At 33.1% G+C, this 22,038-nt stretch overlaps 1 protein-coding gene across 1 annotated transcript; it reads left to right on the top strand.

The window, feature by feature from the left end:
• The first annotated feature begins 5,175 nt into the window (after nt 1–5,175).
• LOC100852412 (putative disease resistance protein RGA1) lies at nt 5,176–21,529 on the top strand. Its single transcript, XM_019217315.2, has 12 exons — nt 5,176–6,239; nt 7,043–7,454; nt 8,669–9,963; nt 10,118–10,302; nt 10,894–11,153; nt 11,472–11,800; nt 12,062–14,910; nt 17,291–17,748; nt 18,069–18,244; nt 20,199–20,284; nt 20,829–20,916; nt 21,017–21,529. Exon 1 carries the CDS (start codon nt 5,227–5,229, stop codon nt 6,214–6,216), a length of 990 nt encoding a protein of 329 aa, XP_019072860.2. The 5' UTR covers nt 5,176–5,226; the 3' UTR covers nt 6,217–6,239; nt 7,043–7,454; nt 8,669–9,963; nt 10,118–10,302; nt 10,894–11,153; nt 11,472–11,800; nt 12,062–14,910; nt 17,291–17,748; nt 18,069–18,244; nt 20,199–20,284; nt 20,829–20,916; nt 21,017–21,529.
• The last annotated feature ends 509 nt before the right edge of the window (nt 21,530–22,038 follow it).

Genomic DNA, 22,038 nt, shown 5'->3' with positions numbered 1-22,038 from the left:
TGGCTACTGGCGAAAAATTTTCCTCATAATCGATCCCTTCTTTCTGAGTATACCCTTTCGCAACAAGCCTAGCTTTATAAGTTTGCACTTTTCCGTCTATACCTCTTTTTTTCTTATAGATCCACTTACATCCAATGGGTTTCACCCCTTTAGGTGGTTCTACAAGTTCCCAGACTTGATTAGAGTACATAGACTCCATCTTAGATTTCATAGCTACCAGCCACTTATCAACATCTTTATCTTGTAGTGCATCGTCGTAACATACTGGTTCGGTATTCACTTCTTCAGGGATTCTATCAAATGCTTCTCCCAAGAGTGTATATCGAACCAGTGGTCGTCTTGTTCTCCCACTACGACGAAGTACTATAGGTTGTTCAGCCACACCTTCATCTTACTGTGGCTGTAAGGCCAGCAAGTCTATGACTGGTGGGACCACATCCTGTACTTCATCAATATGTTCTTCAAACGGCACATGTACTGGTGCTTCAACATTTTCTTCATCACCAACAGGCAATGAAATGTCAGAAGTTTCAAATTCCGGTCCACTAACATTTCTCCCACTACGTTGATGTAACGGAATGTCAGCTCCGACCATGAATGGTTCAGGTTCATGTTCTGATGGAAAAATTCTAGTTGGTATGGTGTCTCCTCTCAACTCATTTAAGGCTAATTGGCTTTTGGGAATATGGTTTCTAATATAGTCTTCCTCAAGATAATGTGCATTGGTGCTAACAATGATCTTTTTATCTTTAGGACTATAAAATAAACCACCTTTCGTTCCTCTAGGATATCCAATAAAGAAACATAATTCTGTTTTTGTTTCCAACTTATCTGTTTTCCCTTTCAACACATGTGCTGGACAACCCCACATCCGAACATGTTTCAAGCTGGGCTTACGTCCAGTCCACAGTTCTGTAGGAGTCTTAGGTACTGACTTAGAAGGAACTAAATTCAGAATGTATGCTGCTGTCTCAATTGCATGTCCCCAGAATGAAATTGGCAAATCTGAATAACTCATCATTGATCTAACCATTTCCATAAGTGTCCTATTTCTTCTTTCTGCTACACCATTCTGTTGTGGCATACCAGGTGCAGATAACTGTGAAGTAATCCCTTGTTCTGATAAAAAGTTAATGAATTCCCTAGAGATGTATTCTCCACCACGGTCAGACCGTAATGTTTTGATATATTTCCCATGTCGCTTCTCCGTTTCTGCCTTGAATGCTTTGAATTTCTCAAAACACTCAGACTTACGGCGCAATAAGTAAATATATCCATACCTTGAGTAATCATCTGTGAATGTCACAAAATACTCAAAACCACCCCTAGCTTGGACACTCATTGGACCACACAAATCAGAATGGATTAATTCAAGAACATCGTTGGCTCTATTACCCTTTAAGGGAAAAGGTCTCTTAGTCATTTTTCCTTCTAGACAGGATTCACACGTTGGTAGTGCCTCCACTTTCAATGAACTCAAAGGTCCATCTTTAACCAACAGAGAAATTCTATCTAAATTAATATGACCAAGTCTCAAATGCCAAAGATAAGTATAGCTCAATTCAATAGGACGCTTTCTTTTCAATGGAGCAACAATATCAAAGTTATTTACTTCAGAATTAGTAAGTTGCAATTCAGGTGTAACTTTAAGAATATATAAACCATCAATTAAAGAGCCAGAACATATCATTTGTTCTCTAAATTTAATAATGACATAACCATCATAAAATTCATTAAAACAAACAGAATATCCATTCTTACTCAAACTAGAAACTGAAATCAAATTCCTTCTAATCGAAGGAACATACAAGACATTCTTTAAAATCAATGTTCTATTATTCTTAAAATTCAAAGCAATGTTTCCTACAGCTAAAACTGCAACTTCAGTGCCATCTCCCAGAAAAATGTTCACTTCCCCTTTACTTAGCTGGCGTGTTTCCTGAAACCCCTGCAATGAATTGCAGACATGATTAGTGGCTCCTGAGTCTACACACCATTGGTGTGCAGTCAACACCGCTAAACAAGTTTCAACAACCAGTAAATGAAAAAGAGATGTACCTTGCTTTTTCTTGGCTAGCCATGTCGGACATTGTAGCTTCCAGTGACCAGGTTGCTTGCAGTGAAAACACTTACCTTTCGGCTTTTTCACAACACCATTTACACCTTTAGCAGCACCATTGTTGTTCGGCTTAACATTTTTCTTTTTCTTACCCTTTTTCTGGACAGATGAAGAAGCTCGCTCAATGTTAAGCACAACAGGTGCAGCTCCTTGCTTAATAATAGTCTCAGCAGCTACCAGCTCATTCAGCAGTTTAGACAGAGTAAAATCCATTTTATTCATGTTATAGTTCAAACGAAACTGCTGAAAACTGGGAGGCAGAGTGTTCAAGACCATCTCAATATGAGTAGCCTTGTCAACTTCAGCACCTAGAACCTCCATGTCATTCATAAGACTCATCATCTTCAAAACATGAGTTCTTACTTGAGTTCCTTCCTCCATTTTAGAAGTCAGGATCTCCCTTAGTGCGTTCTGCCTTGCTGCACTAGTTTGGTCTCCAAACATCTCCTTGAGATTTTCTAAGATGTCATAAGCTGTATCCATTTTCTGATGCTGATGTTGCAAAACATTTGACATAGATGCCAAAATGTAACATCGCGCCATCTCATCAGCTTTAACCCATTTCTGGTGAGCCTTAATTTGATCTTGAGTGGCACCTTCACCGGGTTTTTCAGGACACACTTCACTGAGCACAAACTTATATTCTTCTGCAGTAAGCAAAATGTGCAAGTTTCTTTTCCAATCAACATAGTTAGGACCCTCAAGCTTGTTTTGGGTTAGGATATTGGCTAAGGGATTGAAAGATGTCATTCTGTCACAAGATTATGCATAAAATAAAATTACAGCAATTCAATAATAATCAAAAACTGAATTTAAATCAAGATTGCATAATAACAATAATGACAGCAAAATTCATATATGCATCATAACATCCATGGACAGTAATCTCAATGGGAGAATTAAACTAAACATATGTTATGCATATAAAAGCAACATAAGATCAACATGTACCACTCGATGGGAGAAAACATGCCTCTTAAATATAAATGTGAAATTATAACTTCTAGTCTATGTCCCTAATTAATTTACTCAGATAGAGAGATAAATAAATATAGACAATACTAGAAGAGTTACAATGATTACATCAAAACATATCATCTGCCAATGAGGAAGAAAATGTAAGTAATCACAACTAGCAACTCTTGAAATACTCACAAATTAATGGAAATAAATGAGCTGCTGGTTTACTAAAACATTCATGTTATCAAAACCAAAACTGCAGCAAGCATGTTCTGATTTGCGATAGAAAAATAACCTTACAAAAATCAGCAATAAACACCAATGTTCAGCCATGTAGCATTCTAATTAATGTCTTTTGCGCAGTCTACAACAGCACAATCTTATTGCAGAAACTCGCATGGCAAATCACCAAAATCACAAATGAAATTATGCATGACATTCGGATGAACAGCAGTGAACCTATGCACTTTTATTAAAAAAAATTGCAGCCATTATCACTCTTGATTTGCGGTAATTAGAAGCATTCAACAATACAATATTATAATTGAAGCATTTGATGAAAACGGCAGTCATTAACATCCTTATATGCAATATAATATTATAATATAAAACACCCATCATGCCAATCAATATAATATTATAATATAAAACACCCATTTTCGTCATTCAAAATCTCTCTTTAACAGCAAAAAACATGCATCAATCTTTTTGTGATTTTGAATCGTAAAACACCCATATCATACAATAGATGAAAAAAAAAAAAAATAATCCATCGTAAATATGAGAATCTATATAAAAGATGTTTAGCTACCTCCAAACGAGTTTCAGACAAGGCTCTGATACCAATTGATAGAAACCATGATTTACGCAGCGGAAACAAATCATGATGAAACAAGCATGGAGGCAAGCCAAAACCATATGTAAAAGACTGACCTTTTTCTCTGCTGAAAACGCCCACAATCTCCTACAATCTTCTGCTGTTTACCTTATCAATTTTCCGGACTATGATTTCTGAGTGGGCAGAAAAAACAATAGCTAGGGTACGTCACTCTCTTTTCTGTTTCTAATATATATCTCTTCGATGGGAAGAAGACCACTTTGTTAGAAACTCTTTTTTCTGTTTCTAATATATATCTCTTCGATGGGAAGAAGACCACTTTCTTAGAAACTCTTAAGCACATAATTTGCTTCAAGAAAAAAGATATAAGCGTGACTCTCTTTCCCTTAAAATGCTCATTTTAAATAAATTAGATTATCTATTTTTAATTAAATAAAATTTAATTAAAAACTAATCTATCATTTATTTAAAACACATAATTCATGTATAGTCCAAACAATTAAGGCACAGTAGGGACCGCAGGAATAAAATTAACAAGACTACTAATTATAATAAGAATTCATACAGGACCAGTATATTCTCATTATAATTAATCACAAATTATACCACTAAAAATTCATGATTGAACTCCTTATTAATCTTACAATTCCATTACATAATAATTTATGTTTCCCACGTTAAGATTACAGATGCTATTTACATCAAACAAATTACTGACAATTTATTTGAGTAACAATAGATCTTCAAGATTGTCGCTTAACTTAATTCATGTGTCGGATAAAAATCCACCTGCAGGGTTTATACTATGAAACCTTATAAGCTTACTTAAAGTGCATCATCAATCTCTATACCGAGACGTGGATTCAATCATTATTTAATACATCGCAAACATAAAGCGTCTTTGTCCAACTCATCGAGTCTTATCGCTCCAATAAATGAAACTCACTCTTTAATGAATCAAAACACAAGATATTTTATATTTGCTCATATTAATTAAATCATGATTAAAAACATAAATCTTATTTCTAATGTCCTAGAGAATATGTTTTAACAGTCAGTACAAAACATCCATTCTCTACTTGGTCCAGTTAGTTATATATAAAATATACTAACACAATTATTATTAAATTATGCCGAAAGATTAATTTATCTAATGCAAATCTCCAATTAAATACAAAGAAATAATTGTTTATAGAATGACATCATAATAACATACTATTAAATTCACGCTTATGCATGGTTAATAGTATATATCTATCAATCAGAAGGGCCAATCTTCCCATGTCTTGAAAACCTCTTTCTCATTCAAATGCCAAAGTTGAAGGAATTGTGGAGGAGGGACACAACACACCCACCTACTTCATGTCCTTGTCTTTCACATTTACAGATCCAAGGCTGCATAGTGTTGGCATCCTTAGAACTGCATTCATTTCCTCTTCTTTCTAAGTTAGAGATCTCCGGTTGCCCTAAGCTGACATCCTTACTACTGCCTCTATCTCTTGATTCTCCTCTTTCTAGTTTACATATCTTCGAATGTTCTGACTTGGCATCCTTGAATTTGCATTCATATCCTCTTCTTTCTAGTTTAAATATCAGCTGTTGTGGTGAGCTCACGTCCTTACTAGTGCCTCCATCTCCTCTTCTTTCACAATTTAATATCAGCTCCTGTGATAAGTTGGCATCCTTGGAACTGCATTCTTCTCTTCTTTCTCACTTATGGATCTATGACTGCCCTAAGCTAACGTCCTTGCTACTGCCTCCATCTCCTCGTTCAGAATTATCCATCTTGCATTGTGGTGATTTGGCATACTTGGAACTGCCATCACTTTCACAATTATGTATTGAGGATTGTGGTCACTTGGCATCCTTGAAATTGTCTTCGTCTCCTCTTCTTTCTAGTTTAACCATCTCTCATTGCCCTGAGCTCACAACTATGCAATTGTCTTCATTACCTTGTCTTAAAACACTAAAACTGTGTAACGTGAGAGAAAGGGTATTCCGGCAGTTAATGCTTGTCACTGATTCGTCACTGGAGTCTCTGTATATGGAGGGCATACATGATATGGAATCTCTCAGACGTGAGCTGCTTGCACATGCTTCAACTCTTCAACGTCTCTCAATTACAAAATGTTATGGTTTGGCAACATTACCACACTGGATAAGCAGCCTCACCTCACTTACAGAGCTTGATATACGTGATTGTAAGCAAATAGCAGAAAGATGTCGAAGGGAAACAGGTCAAGACTGGCCCCAGATTGCTCATATCCCAGAGATTTATATCAAAGATGGTGAAGAGTGAATTCATCCAGAATGTTATTTTAGGTCCGAAATCCCTCAACTTCACTCTCAATTTATTACCTTACATGCAAAATGCTCTGTTTTCATTTTGCTTTGGCACTTCTTTATTTTTGCTTCTTATATGTTTGTCAAAATGCTCAGATCAGAAAGTTCAAAAAATTTTCTATCTAACCAATTGCTCGTACTGTGTACTAAACTAATCATTTTACTTTGAGTTCACACTCTAAGAGTTTTAGGAAATACTGAGGTCTGATTTAAATATTATTTGTCTCAGATTTTACCTTCCTAAAGAAGCTTATGATTGGCCTAATGCCCACAGGAGACCAGTCTTGAATTGGCCTAAAATTTCACATGGCCCATAAATTATCTCTTAGATGACTCATGAAGAAAGGAATTTTTCTCTCTTTTCAATTCTTCTCCCATTATCGATGGTTGCATCAGCATTGAATTTCCACACTCCTTGTCTTCTCTATGCTCTCTGTGCATGTATTAGCATAGACAAATCAGTAGTATATTCCTATGCTTTATACTATTTTACAAAATATCACTCAAACTGAAGCACAACATAGACAAGAACACTTGATTATTATGTCAACCATTGATAGAGTTAGCAATTTAGCATAGAGAAAATAAAATGTTCCATTGATATTATGGTTTAGTTGTCATGTATTATTATTTAGTTGAACTTTTGTGGCCTTAAAACATGCTTGTAATTAGTCAAGTTTGAAAATTGTATCTTTAAAGATATCAATTCCTAATTCTATTTTGCTAAAATGATCTTATTATTTTGTGTTTGGAAATTTCTCAGATTAACTATTTTATTGCAGATGTAATTGCTGCAAATTCAATGTAAAGAATGAATAATGGTGGGGCTTGGACACCTCTATCAGTGGATGCAATATTTGATCTCCTTTGAGAGCCTTAATAAATATTGCAGAGAGCATTTTTGCAGCATAATGAGCTGGTGCCTCCACTATTAGGGCTTTGAAATGTTAACATTCTGGAAATCCTTACAATCATCAATTTCTCTTGTTTTGCAACTTAATCAGACTAGAAGATGGCCTGGTATCTCTTAATGAGCTTGAAAATGTTGTTGGCCTTGAATTGAAATCACTGCCAGGAGGGATGTGTCACTCAACACTTCAATTTTCCCAAAATTGATATTGACTAGCAATGGTACCTGATTCATATATGATTTCTTTTCTTTAATTGAAGCGTGTCATCTACAATATATTTCAGGTTTGCAATCCAATGTTCTGTCCTGTGTTTAACAGCTTCAATTTTTATTATATTACTGTCTATATGTTTGATTAAATACTTAGATCACTTAGTTTTTGAAAATTTTGCATCTTCAAATCATGTACAATTAGACAAGTCATTAATTGGTAATTTAGGACCAACCTAATCATTATACTTTTTCACATTCTAAGAGTTTGGCAAAATGTTAGGGTTGATTTAATCAATATTTTCTTGCAGATTTTACCTTGCTTAAGAACTTCTGATTGTTCATAGGCACAAAGGTGTCTCATATCCCAATGTAAAAAAGGATGATGGTTATGGGCTGAATATTGCCCATGCCTTGGGAACAAGCTTTTGAGGGCTGGTGAAAAGGAAAAGCCTCCATTCACTTACAACATAAACTCTCCTCTGCTATCAATTGACAACATCACTAGACTAGATAGGAAGCCTTACAATACTTATGGAGCTCTGGATTCATCCTTGCCCTTAATTGACATTGCTACTAGAAGAGATGCATTCCCTCAATACCCCACAGAGACTTATCATTTGGGACTGTTCTAGTTAGGCAGCCTCATATCATTTACATGCCTTGAGATTAGTCACTACCAGAAATTCATTTCTACTACATGACCAATGCAGAAAGGACCTTTCCTCTCTTTTCAATTCAGGTGTGCTATCAGACATAAATTTCAGTAAATCCTCCTCTAACCTTTGTAAGCTGGACCATCATTGTTTGTACTTTGTGCTATTGATCTATTAAGAATGTCAGTCATTTATAATTTTGTTTATTGATGGATCATGTCAAGCAAAACTTTTTTATACTACTTGTCTTATCTCTGCTTTCTATGTATGTACTAGCATAAACAAAATAGTGGTCTATTGCTATGATTTGTACTTATAATTTCTAAAATATCACTCTAACTAAAACACCAATGGACAAAAACACTTGATTATTATGCCAGCCATTGATAGCATTAGCATAAACAAAAACAGTAGTCCATTGATATTATGATTTAGTTGTCATTTATCATAATTTAGTCAAACTTTCTTGGCTTGAAAGAATGCTTGTAATTAGTAGAGATTAAAAATCTTATCTTTAAGGATGTCAATTTTAATGTTGTGTATTTTCATAATTTCTTTCTAAAGTGAACTTGCTATTTTGTGTTTGCATTCTTCATGTTTGGAAATTTCTTAGATGAACTATTTTATTGCAGATGTAATTGTTGTTACTGAATGTACAAGGGATAATGGTGGGGCTTGGACATCTCTATGAGGGGATTCAATATTTCATCACTTTTGATACCTTAAATAAAAGTTGCAGTGAGCTTCTTTTGTCAGATAATGAGGATGAGGTTGGCCTGAAAATTGCAAGAACTCCGAAGCATGAGTTGGTGTCTCTAGTATTGAGGCCTGGAAATGTTACTATTCTAGAAATTCTTAAAATCGTCAACTGCTCTTGCTTAGCAACTTTATGAGACTGGATGGATAGCTTGACATCTCTTAATGAGCTTCAAAATCCTATTGGCCCTGAATTGAAATCCCTGCTACATGAGGGATACGCCCCTCAGCACTTCAATGTTCCTGAAATTGATATTGACCATCAACGAATGATCATAAAGGATTTTTATTCTTTAATTCAAGCATGCCATCTATAATACATTTCAGTTTGACTTCCTAAACTCATCACAATTAATTTTGAAAGATGTTTAATATGCTCGACTCTGCCATGCTTCGTTTGAATTCCTCGCCTCAAGTCTCTACAGCTTGATGATCTGGAAAAGGTGGAATACATGGAATGTTCATCAGAAGGGCCATTCGTCCCATTTCTTTAAAAACTCAATCTTACTCGAATGCCAAAGTTGAAGGAATTGTGAAGGGACTTACCAACACAACCACCTCCTTCAATTCCTTATCTTTCACAATTAGATATCGAGTATTGTAAGGAGTTGGCGTCCTTGGAATTGCATTCATCTCCTCTTCTTTCTAGTTCAAAGATCTCGCAATGCCCTGAGCTCACATCCTTACTACTGCCACAATCTCCTCTTCTTTCGAAATTAGAGATAGGGAGTTGTGATGAGTTGGCATCCTTGGAACTGCATTCATCTCCTCTTCTTTCTAGTTTAGACATTCTTGCAAGTGTCTTTGTTACCTTGTCTTAAGAAACTACTACTGTCTAAAGTGAGAGAAGAGGTATTGCGGCAGTTAATGCTTGTTACTGATTCTTCATTGGAGTGTTTGTCCATATGGAAGATATATGATTTGATATTTCTTCCTGAGGAGCTGCATTGACATGTTTCAACTCTTCAACGTCTCTCAATTTACAACTGTTGTGGTTTGACAACATTACCACGCTGGATTGGCAGCCTCACCTCACTTAGTCACTATATACACAATTGTGAGCACCTTGCAGAAATACGTTGAAGGGAACTGGCCCAAGATTGCTTATATCCCATGAATTAACATGTACCTGCATTATTGAAGAGTGAACTTATATAGAATGTCATTTTAGGTCAGAAATTCCCTAGCTTTCTTCTCAATTTTATTATCATACATGCAAAATGCTCTGTTTTCATTTTGCTTTAGCACTTCTTTATATTTGCTCTGTTAAATTGCTCAGATCAGTAAGTTTGAATTTTTTTTCCATTTTCAAACCATTGTCACAGATTTTACATTCCTTAAGAAGCTTATGATTGGCTTAATGCCTAAAGGGATGCTAAAAGGGGATAGGTCTTGGGTTGCCCTAAATATTTCACATGGCCCATAAATTCATATCTACTAGATGACTAGTGCAGAAAGGACTTTTGCTCTGTTTTCAATTCAGGCCTGCTAGTGGACATATATATTTCAGGTAATCCTTCTCCCAGTAGGGATGGCTGCAGCATCATAAATTTTACTATTGATATGTTAAGGGTGTTATACTCATTGATGAGTTTGTTTATTAATGGATCATGTAAAGGAAAAAAATGTCTACACTACTTGTCTTATCTCTACTCACTGTGTATGTATTAGGATGGACACAACAGTAGTCCGTTGCTATGCTTTATACTATTTTCTACAATATCAACTCAAACCAAAGCACAACATAGATAAATACACTTGATTATTATGTTAGCCATTGGTAGAGTTAGAATAGAGAGAAACTGTAGTCCATTGATATTATGATTTAGTCGTCATGTATTATAATTTAGTTGAACTTGTTTGGCTTGAAAATCATATCTTTAAAGATATCAATTACTAATGATGTGTATTTTAATGGTTAAAATTAACTATTATAATTCTTTTCTGAAATGATCTTGCTATTTTATGTTTGGAATAGGTTAATGATTTTATTGCAGATATAATTGTTTTCGGTTTTCTGTAAAAAGTGATAATGGTAGTGCTTGGACATCTCCTCTAGTGCATTCAATATTAACTTTGAGACCTTGAATAAATGTTGCAGACAGCTTCTTTTGTTGGATAATGAGGATGAGGTTCACATGCAAATTGCAAGGACTCAGAAGCTTGAGTTGGTGTCTCCATCATTAGGGCCTCAAAATGTTATCATTCTGGAAATTCTTAAAATACTGTTATTGTTTAGTAACATCATCAAATTGGATAAACATCCAAAGATCTCTTAATGAGCTACAAAATGCTGTTTGCCCTGAATTTGAATCACTGTGCTCCTCAGTTCTTCAATGTTTCCAGAATTGATACTGACCGGTAATGGATGATTGATTCATGAAGGATTACTATATTTAATTCAAGCATGTCATCTACAATATATTTCAGTTTTACAATTCAATGTTTCTTCTTGTTTAATAGCTTCAATTTTTATTATTTACTGCCAAACTATTTGATAAAATTATAATTTTGCAAAAGTCACTAAGTTTGAAAGGTTTGCATCTTTAAATCATTGTACAATTTAGACAAGTCATTAAATGGTCTTTGAGGACCAAGCTAATCATATTACTTTTTAAGTTTTGCATTCTAAGAGTTTGGGAAAATGCTAGGGTTGATCTGATTACTATTTTCTTGCAGATTTCACCTTGTTTAAGATACTCGTGGTTATTCATTGGCCCAAAGGTTTCTTATATGCCATTGCAAATAAGGATGATGGTGAGGATGGGTTGAATATTGCCCATGCATTGGAAAAAAAGCTATTGAGGGTTGGTGCAAAGTTAAAAACTCCTCTTACTTGCATCAGACTCTCTTTTCACTGCTCTCAAGTGATAACATTACCAGACTAGATAGGCAAGCTTACAGCACCTATGGAGCTCTGAATTTATTGTTTCCCTCAATTACATCACTGCGAGAAGAGATGCATTCCCTTAGCACCCTACAGAGACTAATACAGAAAGCCACTTCAGGTCTGAATTCTCAAGATGTCTTCTCATTTTTTATAGCTTCCTTTTTACTATTTTCCAATCAGTATGTTGTATTTACAGTTCTGCCTTGATAATTCTTGGTATTCATTAGCACGTATAGAAAATAACAATTTTGTTATTTATGTTTGCATTTAATGTGATCAAATACTTATACCATGTACCAAGTAATTACGTTACTTTAATTTTTGCATTCTGAGAGTTTAGGAAAATGCTGAGGTTGATTTATTTAGTATTTTGTCACAGATTGCACCTTACTTAAGAATCTTGTGAAAAAGTCCTTGGCCCAACGTGAAATCACTCCCTACAGTAGCCTGTTCGAGCTTGAAAGCACTGCAAGAAGGTAACAAGTTTTGAATTGGCTTAAATATTTCTCATTGCCCTGAAATTCATATTTATAGATGTCTACTGTAGAAAGAATTCCTGCTATCTTCTTCAATCCTAGTTGCTTTGTACCATATATTTTAGGTAATCACCCTACTATGGATGGCTATATTATTTTTGTAATTTAATTATCAATCTGTTAAGAGTGTTATGCTCATTTGTTATTTCTCATATTTACTAGGATACTAACCAAATTGAACAAGTCACAAACATTAAATGTAAATTTTGTAGACTAGTTCTCTTGTCTTTTTCCCATGTGTGTGTATTAGCATAGATAAAACAGAAGTCTATCACAATGCTTTTAATTATTTTTAAAATGTCATTCTAACCAAACACAACTAGGTAAAAGACTTCCTTATTATTCCATCCTATTTGTAATTTTTTTAGGTATAGAACTGTCCCTTTATGTTAAATATAGCTGAATAATTTGGGCTAGAAATCATTAACCAGGTATTGCAAATTAGCAACATCTGTTAAGAGTCTAATTCTATTAATTAATAGTTGTTGGACAAAGTAATTGTGTAATTTCTGTCACTCTTCACCTCTTTCATTAACTCATTAGATTAGTAAATTTAGAAATTCGTATCTTCAAAGATATAAATCGCTAGTGCTTTGTGTTGGGGTGCAAGCAGAATTGCCGACAGGTAAGTCGTGTCCCGGGATAGTGATATGGATAGTAATTTACTATTCTCCTCCAGCTCAGCAAGACCTGTTAAATATTACAGCAAGTAATATTTATGCAATATTTGGGTGGCTATGCCAATCCACAACAATTATAAATATGCAGTTGGGTGGCAAAGCCAATCCACACATAGAAAATTAAATAACAAGTACAGACACCAAATTTAATGTGGTAAAACTCTCAATGTGAGGGAAACCTCCATGGGAAAATAAATCCACTATGTGACAAAATTGGTATAACAATATTACTCAAGTGTTGCCACTACTTGAGTTTCTCACACCCCAGGATATGATCACAATCCTCATAATTTTATCACTCAATACTCTCTCTATGGAGCACTCAAAACTTTTTTCTCTTCACACTCTCCTTGGTGTGATACCCACAACTCTTCCTGGCTGTTTCTCACAACTCTTTGTGGTTGTGTTGCTCAGAGATGAGCTAATGCTCTGCACTTGATGCACCCTAAACGCCCCTATTTATAGGCGTATTCTGGATGCTTATTTGGTGTGTGAACTGAAGAAAAAACTTCAATTTATGTTTCCAACAAGGGTGGGCAGCCTTTGTCGAAATAATGTTTCTCCACATGTGTGCATTAATGGGACTGGACCCCATTACTTTGTACTTGGATGACTATAAGTCAATATATGATCTTGTTACTCCATTTTCCATTCTACTAGTTGGGAAATTTATTGGGTTAACTATTATTTGAGATGTAATTGTTGCCAAGTCAAAGAAAAACTAAATATTGAAGTAGCTGTCTCAACTCTCTAAATGAATTGGAAAATGAGGATTTTCATAGACTAATATCTCTCCTAGTGTCTGCCACCTCACCTTTCTAAGGTAACCAGAAAGTGGGAATTGTCATAGGCTAATATCTCTCCTCCTGTCTAGCACACCTCATTTCTCCCAAGTTATTGAAAATGCAGAGGGGAGGTAGCCTAATTTCTTTGTCTCACAACCCTTAGAGCCTTTAGATTGCTGACTGCTTTGATTGAAATGGTGGTGAGAAGGGATCTGCCTATGAGCACTTTACAAAAACTCATAATCTACCATTGTTGTTGATACTTACTAAAAAACATGCCAAAAGGAAAGGGTTAAGACTGTCCTAAGATTTCTAAATTTCTTGCAATTGTGTTGTGAGTGACATATAAACATGGAAGGGTTAGCCTGTCCATGTGTAAATCCTGTGGTTAGGGGAGTGGTTGGAGCAATGAGGCTCATTTCAGTTTTATTTAAGAGAATCTAGAACCATGCTAAAGGGCCTACTTGAGATATCGACTAGCAAAGATTGGTTGATTCATAAACTACTCGTAGTCTCTCTAATTTGAGCATGCCATCAACAATATGTTTCAGGTTTACAATGCAGTCTTTTTCCTATTTTTTGATGGCTTCAATTTTTTTTATTATTATTTTACAATGTTCTAAAAGTGTTATACTTTTTGTATAATTTTTTTTCCTGATTCTCATATGCATTAGCACATATTGTGTGCATATGTAAGTGCGTTAAGAATTCTTAATATTTAATTCATTACTTCCCATTCATTTTGTTTAAATTGTTCTACTTTGTTTAGAGTTCAGATATTTTCTGCATGCAGTAGAACACCAACAGTTTGAGTGAGTTTCAAATCTTACCAATTCATATGACAATCTAGTTACCTCCCTTCACTTGAGTTTCTTGACCTCTGGGATTGGAATGCTTTGGAGTACACAAACAATAATGGTAATATCTCTCCCAAAGAAGGTACTTCAACCTGTTATAACCCTCCACATTCTCACAATTGACAACTGTTCTGCTTTGGCAATACTACTATCACTTAACTCATAGAGGTTCAAGTTCATTCTTTCTCTGAATTGATATCACTGCAGGATGAGATGAATACCTTATCACCCTTCAGAAACTCAAATCTACAATTATCTATGTCTATCGGAAAGATGCCAAAAGGAATTGATCAAGACTGACCCAAGATCGCTTATATCTCAAAAATTTATATTTTTGTGAAAATTCTACTAATACATAAAGGCATTTCAGGTCTAAGATCCCAACTTTTCTTCTCATTCTCTGTAGCCTCATTTTAATTATTTGACAATCAATGTGCACTTGTTACATTCTACTTTCATAATTATGGCGTGGGACAACATATGAAGCAAAAGATAGCTTTGTTATTTATATTTACACCTTATACATCTGATTAGCTTATACAATAAGTTTGAAAATTGTGCATCTTCAAACCAATTTCTAATGTTATGGATCAAAAATGATCATGTTACTTCATGTTTTGAATTCCAAGAATTTGTGGAAATGCTAGCTTACATTACATAATTTATCACAAATTTAATTAGTGTCCCTACTACTAGAGGGATAATGGTGCAAATATCTTGGGAAAATCTATTCTTATCTTTACCACCAAATAGGCTTTAGGGTTCTTGAGAAACCCATTACATGTTGTCCTTCCTGAGTTTGGGCATCATTCTTATACTAGCTTGAGTAATATCACAAACTCATATGGTTGAGAGAGACCATTAGTTGCCTCAACTATTTTCTATATTAGAGATGTAAGCAAAGAACAAAATATTGATATCAACAAAAGCATAAAAAAAATTTACAAGATTTTGATCTTGATTTAAAAAATCATGGAAATTATCAATTACACAAAAAAAAAATAAAAAAAAATGAAAGTAGTTATAGAAGTATTAATATCACAAAATTTAGAGAGAGGTATTTGCAAGTTCATGATTTATGGGGAGGAAAGAATGCACATGGCTACTCCTAATAAAACATACAAACTATTATAATATTATATAATTTTAACACTTAAAATAGATACTATAGAAATTGTAAATAAAAAAATCATCAGCTACTATATAGGATTTTAGCACATTATAAGATTTTGTACTCTAGTAAATTATGTAAGAGTTTAATAATATGATTCTTATCAACATTAGAGATTATAAGACATATTCAGGACATAGCATAAGAGATTTATATAGACAATTTATCTTATCTTTAATTTTCCTTCACTGTGACATGCTTAGCTTATTAAATATTTTAGGCCAATCTAATAGGAATAGTGGTCAACCAAATTTTAGCCAATGTCCCAGAGATTTATGTTGAAAAACTATGCATGGATATTGTTGCATGTGGATTTCCATCAACTCCTCAAGCTAACCTCTCTTCAATTTGTGTCTCATCCATAATACGTCTTTGTTATTTAGGTTAATGCTTTTGGCCTTTCATTTCGCTTTTGATATGTTGTCATTATCTTTTCCTAACTAATTTGATAAAAACTATTGGACTATGGTTTTGGTTCTGATTTATTAATTCTCACATGCATACCAAAGGGTTAAGCTTTCATACTTGACTTACTTTTTTCTTAAGGATCTACATCTATATAATGCAAGAGAATCTTCTCTAAGTTTTAGGGAAGTGCAAACATACCATAATTTATTTGTGAAAATCTCAATGTCAGGATTGTATATGTTTATGAATTTGGAAATTTACATCTGTGATAGGGAATTGAGCATGTACTGTCCTAAGAAGTTAGATTTTTATGTTGTAAGAAGAAATACTTTTGTTGGATAATGGTGATGATGATGTTATAAATATTTTGAGAATGTTGCTTATATGTTTGAAACCACTGCTTGCAATCATTTATCACCCTATCTTAAAATAACTGTAAAAATTGATGCCAAAATGAAATAGGTTTTGGATTGGGCTAAAAATTTCTCAATGTCTCAGATTGATATTTACTACATGGTTAGCGCATAAAGGATTTCTACTCTCAATTTAGGTTCTCATTACCAACTCTCTTTATTATTCAAGTTTACAATTCCAATCTCTTCCTCATTTTGTCTCTTTTTGTTTTATTATTTGACAATCGATTGTTACATTGTTTTACTTTTCATCTTTTGATTCTTATAGGCAGTAGAACAATAAAGCTTTAAGGGCATGGCACATATTTCAAGTCATTATTCACAATGGAGTTTTTCTTCAAGTGTCTTGTATCTGAGGATTTTATATGTTTATAAATCAAGATATATAAATATATTCTTCTTTGTTCATGTTCTCTTCTAGACATGAGATGGTAATGATTTCTTTCTCTTTTTACAATAGGTACCTCTCTCCAAAGAAAACTCAAGTATAAATGGTGTTTTTTTATAGGTTTCAATTCTTAAGAACTACTACAGAAGCCTAAATTCATCATTTTTTGAGTGCATTTTAAATATTAATTTCTTAATTATCTACCTATTTTCAAGAAGTTGGTTGAGTTGTACATTTAATCTGCAAGTCGAAAAAAGTGTTCATTTTAAAATGGTTTGACATCCTATCTCACTAATGTATTCTAAATTAGTTATCATAATTTTCTAAAGTTGACCTTTTTGTTTACTTCATGCTCTTTTTATATTGATAGGTAAGGGAAGACTGATGCGTAAAGACTCGTGCTCTCTTTAATTCAGATTTGCCTTGTGTCAAATATTTCAGGTTTGCAATGCCAACCATATTTACCATTTTTGTTGGCTTTATGCTTTGTTGTTTTTATAGTCATCTGTTAAGATTGTTTTCTTGTTGTAATAAAGATTAGCCATGCCATGTAGGTTAGACATGCATACATAAGTGGATACGCTTGGGAGTGAAGATAGTTTTCTAAGCTTTTTGGTAAAAGAAATCAATGTTAATGCTCCATAATATCTTATTTGAAATAATTAAATATCGATTATAAAAGTGCTTGGATTAATAATTTTTTTTTTGAAAATTAATTCAGTATCAATGCCAATACTAAAGACATAATGCTTAGTCTTGGTTGAGCGTTGTTCAGTACTCTAGAGGCACATGTTGACAGGCTATGGATGGGTGACACCCATTGAAAAGGTTAGCTCAATTGCATTAGTGATTTATGCTCTCTTATTTTTTGTTACTATCTACTATAAACTTCATTGTTCAAGTTTATAATTTTTACTCTTTTTCTAACTTTGATCTTCTTTATTGTGTATCACTTCTCAACTAGTTTGTTAAAAAAAAAGTATACTTTTTTGCAACATTGATCCATTGATTTTCATGTTCTATTGAATTGGTATAGCATTTTGGACAATACTCTTTTCAAGCTTCTCAAGCTTAGCAATCTGAGTGGTCTAGAATGCACAAAAAATATTGGTAACAAGTATTCTTTTTCTTCTTTCTTTCAATTGAAGGTGGTTGATAGTATGATTTTGCCCATTCTTGAAGATTTGACAAACTTCAAGATATGTCAAGGAGGACTACCACTCTCAAAGCAAGTGACAATTACAACAACACTTATTGCTGATATCATTTCCCCAAGTTGATATCCATGCCACTACATCTACACCTAAACAATCTACACAAAAGGGTATCCCTCTTTACGCATATTGAAAACATCAAGGATCCAATATATCCATCAGTATAGGAGCATGTCATACTCTATGAAAATTTCCAACATTATGGCTTAGAGGCTTAACATCTTTCTAGCGTCTTGATATTTATGTTTTTCCGCATAAGATAAAATGAATATTCATCTTATTATAAAATTAGAGTCTTTCACAAAAGAGATTCAATATATTTTCAATTACCACACTTGAAAATTTTACAATTTGGCACTACACATCATTTTGTGACTCAAACAAAAAGTAATTTGTCTTTGGTCACATTTCTCATTTTTATAATAAAAGAAAAAAATCATTTTCTAATTATGTGAAGAAATATGTTTATAACCATCAATAGATACTTGAATGTCAAATTACTAAAAAATTGTTTCAACATGCCTGGGTAACAGATTAGATTAATTAAGTATATATTTGTCAATGTGGTCACATCCCATCTAATGCAAAAAATGCTATAATAATGAAGATTGGCAAAGTCTCACTTCTGTCCTAGAGGCTCATAATGACAAGTTGTAAATGGTGGGTGCATGGGCATAAGTATATCATACTCCCTATCTTTTGATATCTTTATTTATTTATTTATTTTGTACATTGCACATAATTTGTATTTATTATCATCCATTAATTTGCAACCAATTTGCTAAGACCTTTTATGAATTTCTTCGAGTTTTAAGACAATGGTTCTTATGTACAATAGAGTATCAGCAAAGTGCATGAGCACTAGGAATTATTGAATTGGAGTTCATGAGTCTAGTATTTTAGTATTTCTTATATATAAAATTTCTTATGATGCTACTCAAGACTTTCAATTTAAGTGATTTGACAGTTTTACTATAAATGTTTGAATTAGAATTTTGATTCTAGATTTAACTAAAAATTTATAGGCATAGTTATCCTTTTCTTGGCATGCTATGATGTCATAAATAATTAGTTTGTATGTTTCAACTATTGAGAAATACTATTGAAGCCTAGGTATTTTAATTTTTAATTTTTTAATTTTTAATTTTTAAGTTTATTTTTTTATTTTTTTATTTTTTTGTGGTGAGTTTCAAATGATAATCTTTTCTATTTTTTTCTATAGGAAAAATAAACCATTTCTATGTTTGATATGGGAGTGGGTAGGGTTGATCATTTTCACAATATATGCATGGTAACCTTTCTATACTTTTGATTGATGCTTACTATTGGCATTATGATAGACATTGCTCTTATGGTTCTTTTTATACCATTCTTTTAATATAAGAATTTTAAAAAAGACATGACTCATTTTCTAATAAGATATATTTATTCGACAAGTCGCTTATATAAATGAAGTTCATTTATATCTCAAAGTTATGAGAGAAGGGAGAGATATTGATTTTGATGTTGAAGATTGCTGAAGAGTATGGTTCTATTAATTTATTTTATTTTTCCTGGAGATTGTTCTATTTCTTTTATTTCTAAAGGCCTAAAAGATATGCTACTCAAGTCTTTGAATGTAATTAATCTGATAGTTTTCCCATAAAGGTTCAAATTAGAATTTTGATTCTAGATTTAACTAGATATTTATAGGCATAGTTATCCTTTCTTGGCATTCTCTAATAATATTAGTTGAACCTATAAATCATTAGTTTGAAGGTTTCAACTAATGAGAAGTACTATTGAAGCTTAGCTTTTATCATTTTTTTTGTGGTAAATTTCAAACGATAAATTCATTTCTTTTTTTATTAGAGAGAGAAACCACTTCAGTGTTTGATATGAAAGTGGGTAGTGTTGATTGTTTTCACAATATATGGATGATAACCTTTCTATACTTTTGATTGATGCTTACTGTTGGCTTCATGATAGACATTGTTCTTATGATTCTTTTTATATCATTCTTTTAATATAAGAATTTTAAAAAAGACATGACTTATAGTCTAATAAGATATATTTATTCTACAGGTTGCTTATATAAATGAAATTCATTTATATCCCAAAGTAAATGAGAAGGGAAAGATGTTGATTTTTATGTTGAAGATCACTCAAGAGTATGGTTTTATCAATGTATTTTATCTTTTCTAAAGCTTGTTTTGTTCTTTTTATCTCTAAAGGCCTAAAAGATAGGCTACTCAAGACTTTTAATATAATTAATTAGATAGTTTTCCTATAAATGTTTGAATTATAATTTTGATTTTAGATTTAACTAAACATTTATAAGCATAGTTATCCTTTTATTAGCATGCTTTGATGATATTAGTTGAACCTATAAATCACTAGTTTGAAGGTTTCAACTATTGAGAAATACTATTGAAGTCTAGCTTTTTTCATTTTTATTTTTTTTGTGGTGAATTTCAAATGATATATTGTTTTCTTTTTTTATAAGAAAAATAAGCCACTTCAGTGTTTGATATGAAAATGGGTGTAGGATTGATCGTTTTCATATATGGAGGGTAACCTTTCTATACCTTTGATTTATGCTTACTATTGGCTTCATGATAGACGTTCTTATGGTTCTTTTTATACCATTCTTTAAATATAAGAATTTAAAAAAAGGCATGGCTCATAGTCTAATAAGATATATTTATTCGACAGGTTGCTTGTATAAATGAAGTTCATTTATATCCCAAAGTTAATGAGAGAAGGGAAAGATGCTGATTTTTATGTTGAAGATCATGGAAGAGTATGGTTTTATCAATTTATTTTATATTCCTAAAAATTGTTTTGTCCTTTTTATTTCTGAAGGCCTAAAAGATGTCATTGATCTTTCCTTGCTGAAATAGGTGTTGCCTATATAAGAGCAATTTCTCATAATGGAGAGTGAAGATGGAACCAACCTCACTTCAAAACCTTAAATTGCATTACTAAAACATGCAAAGTATGGATTAAGAGGATGGTTAATTGAGAATGGAAGGGTGGATCCAAAATTCTCTATCATGGATGATTGTTGAAGCTTTAGTTCAAACCCAAACGTACACTAGATGGCAGCAGTTGTGGCTTCTAAATCTTCCTCAGGTGTATTTGTTTTCTAAACAGTAATAGACGACTTTCAGTCTTTATACTTGCAATTTCAGTTTGTCAGTTTTTGTTCCCAAAATTATTGTGGATCTATACATCTTAGAGTGGTACTTTAATGCCTGTTATTTTTGTGGGTCATTTTTGACTTGTTTGTATGTAATCTTTTATTGAGTTCATTTTTCCTTATGATCTTTTCTAGATTCTAATATTGAGCCTAACATACTGAGTGCGCTTTATAATTAAATTTGAAAATTTTTTATTTGTTTTGTTCTAGTTCATTTATTTGTTCTCTGTATATTGTAATCGCCAATTATTTTCCCATTTACTTGCATACTGTGGGTTTGTTACTCTAAAAGCCTAAAATGAAAAGAATTCTTAAGCCCTGAATGTTGACTGTGTCGATTCCCCAAGTACATGGGGTGTTTGCAAGTAAAGAATTTAGTAGTATTCTCAGGCATAATGTTCCAAAGTGGCAGGCAGTGGACATTGAGAGGCATGAGATGAATTAGTTCCAAAAGTGGTGCTGATTTTCTCTTTAAATTATGATTGAAAGAGAGTTGTTTAATAAGGAGATATTGAGAGAATCCTGGGAAATCTTTGGTTAGAAAAAGTGAAAACAATGATTTATAGCTATGTAAAAAACGAATAAATTTAAATGCCAAGCATAGGGGGTCTAATGAGGTTCCTTCTTTCATAGCCAATGCACAACTCAAAGCCTACAACCAATAGCATTTATAGGGAAAAACCTAGGTAGAGTATTTGAAGTGATTTTGTCCAAGTAGCTTTG

The sequence above is a fragment of the Vitis vinifera genome, chromosome 19, assembly GCF_030704535.1.
Source record: "Vitis vinifera cultivar Pinot Noir 40024 chromosome 19, ASM3070453v1".
In the NCBI taxonomy this organism is placed as follows: domain Eukaryota; kingdom Viridiplantae; phylum Streptophyta; class Magnoliopsida; order Vitales; family Vitaceae; genus Vitis; species Vitis vinifera.
This window is presented reverse-complemented; position numbering and strand designations above follow the sequence as displayed.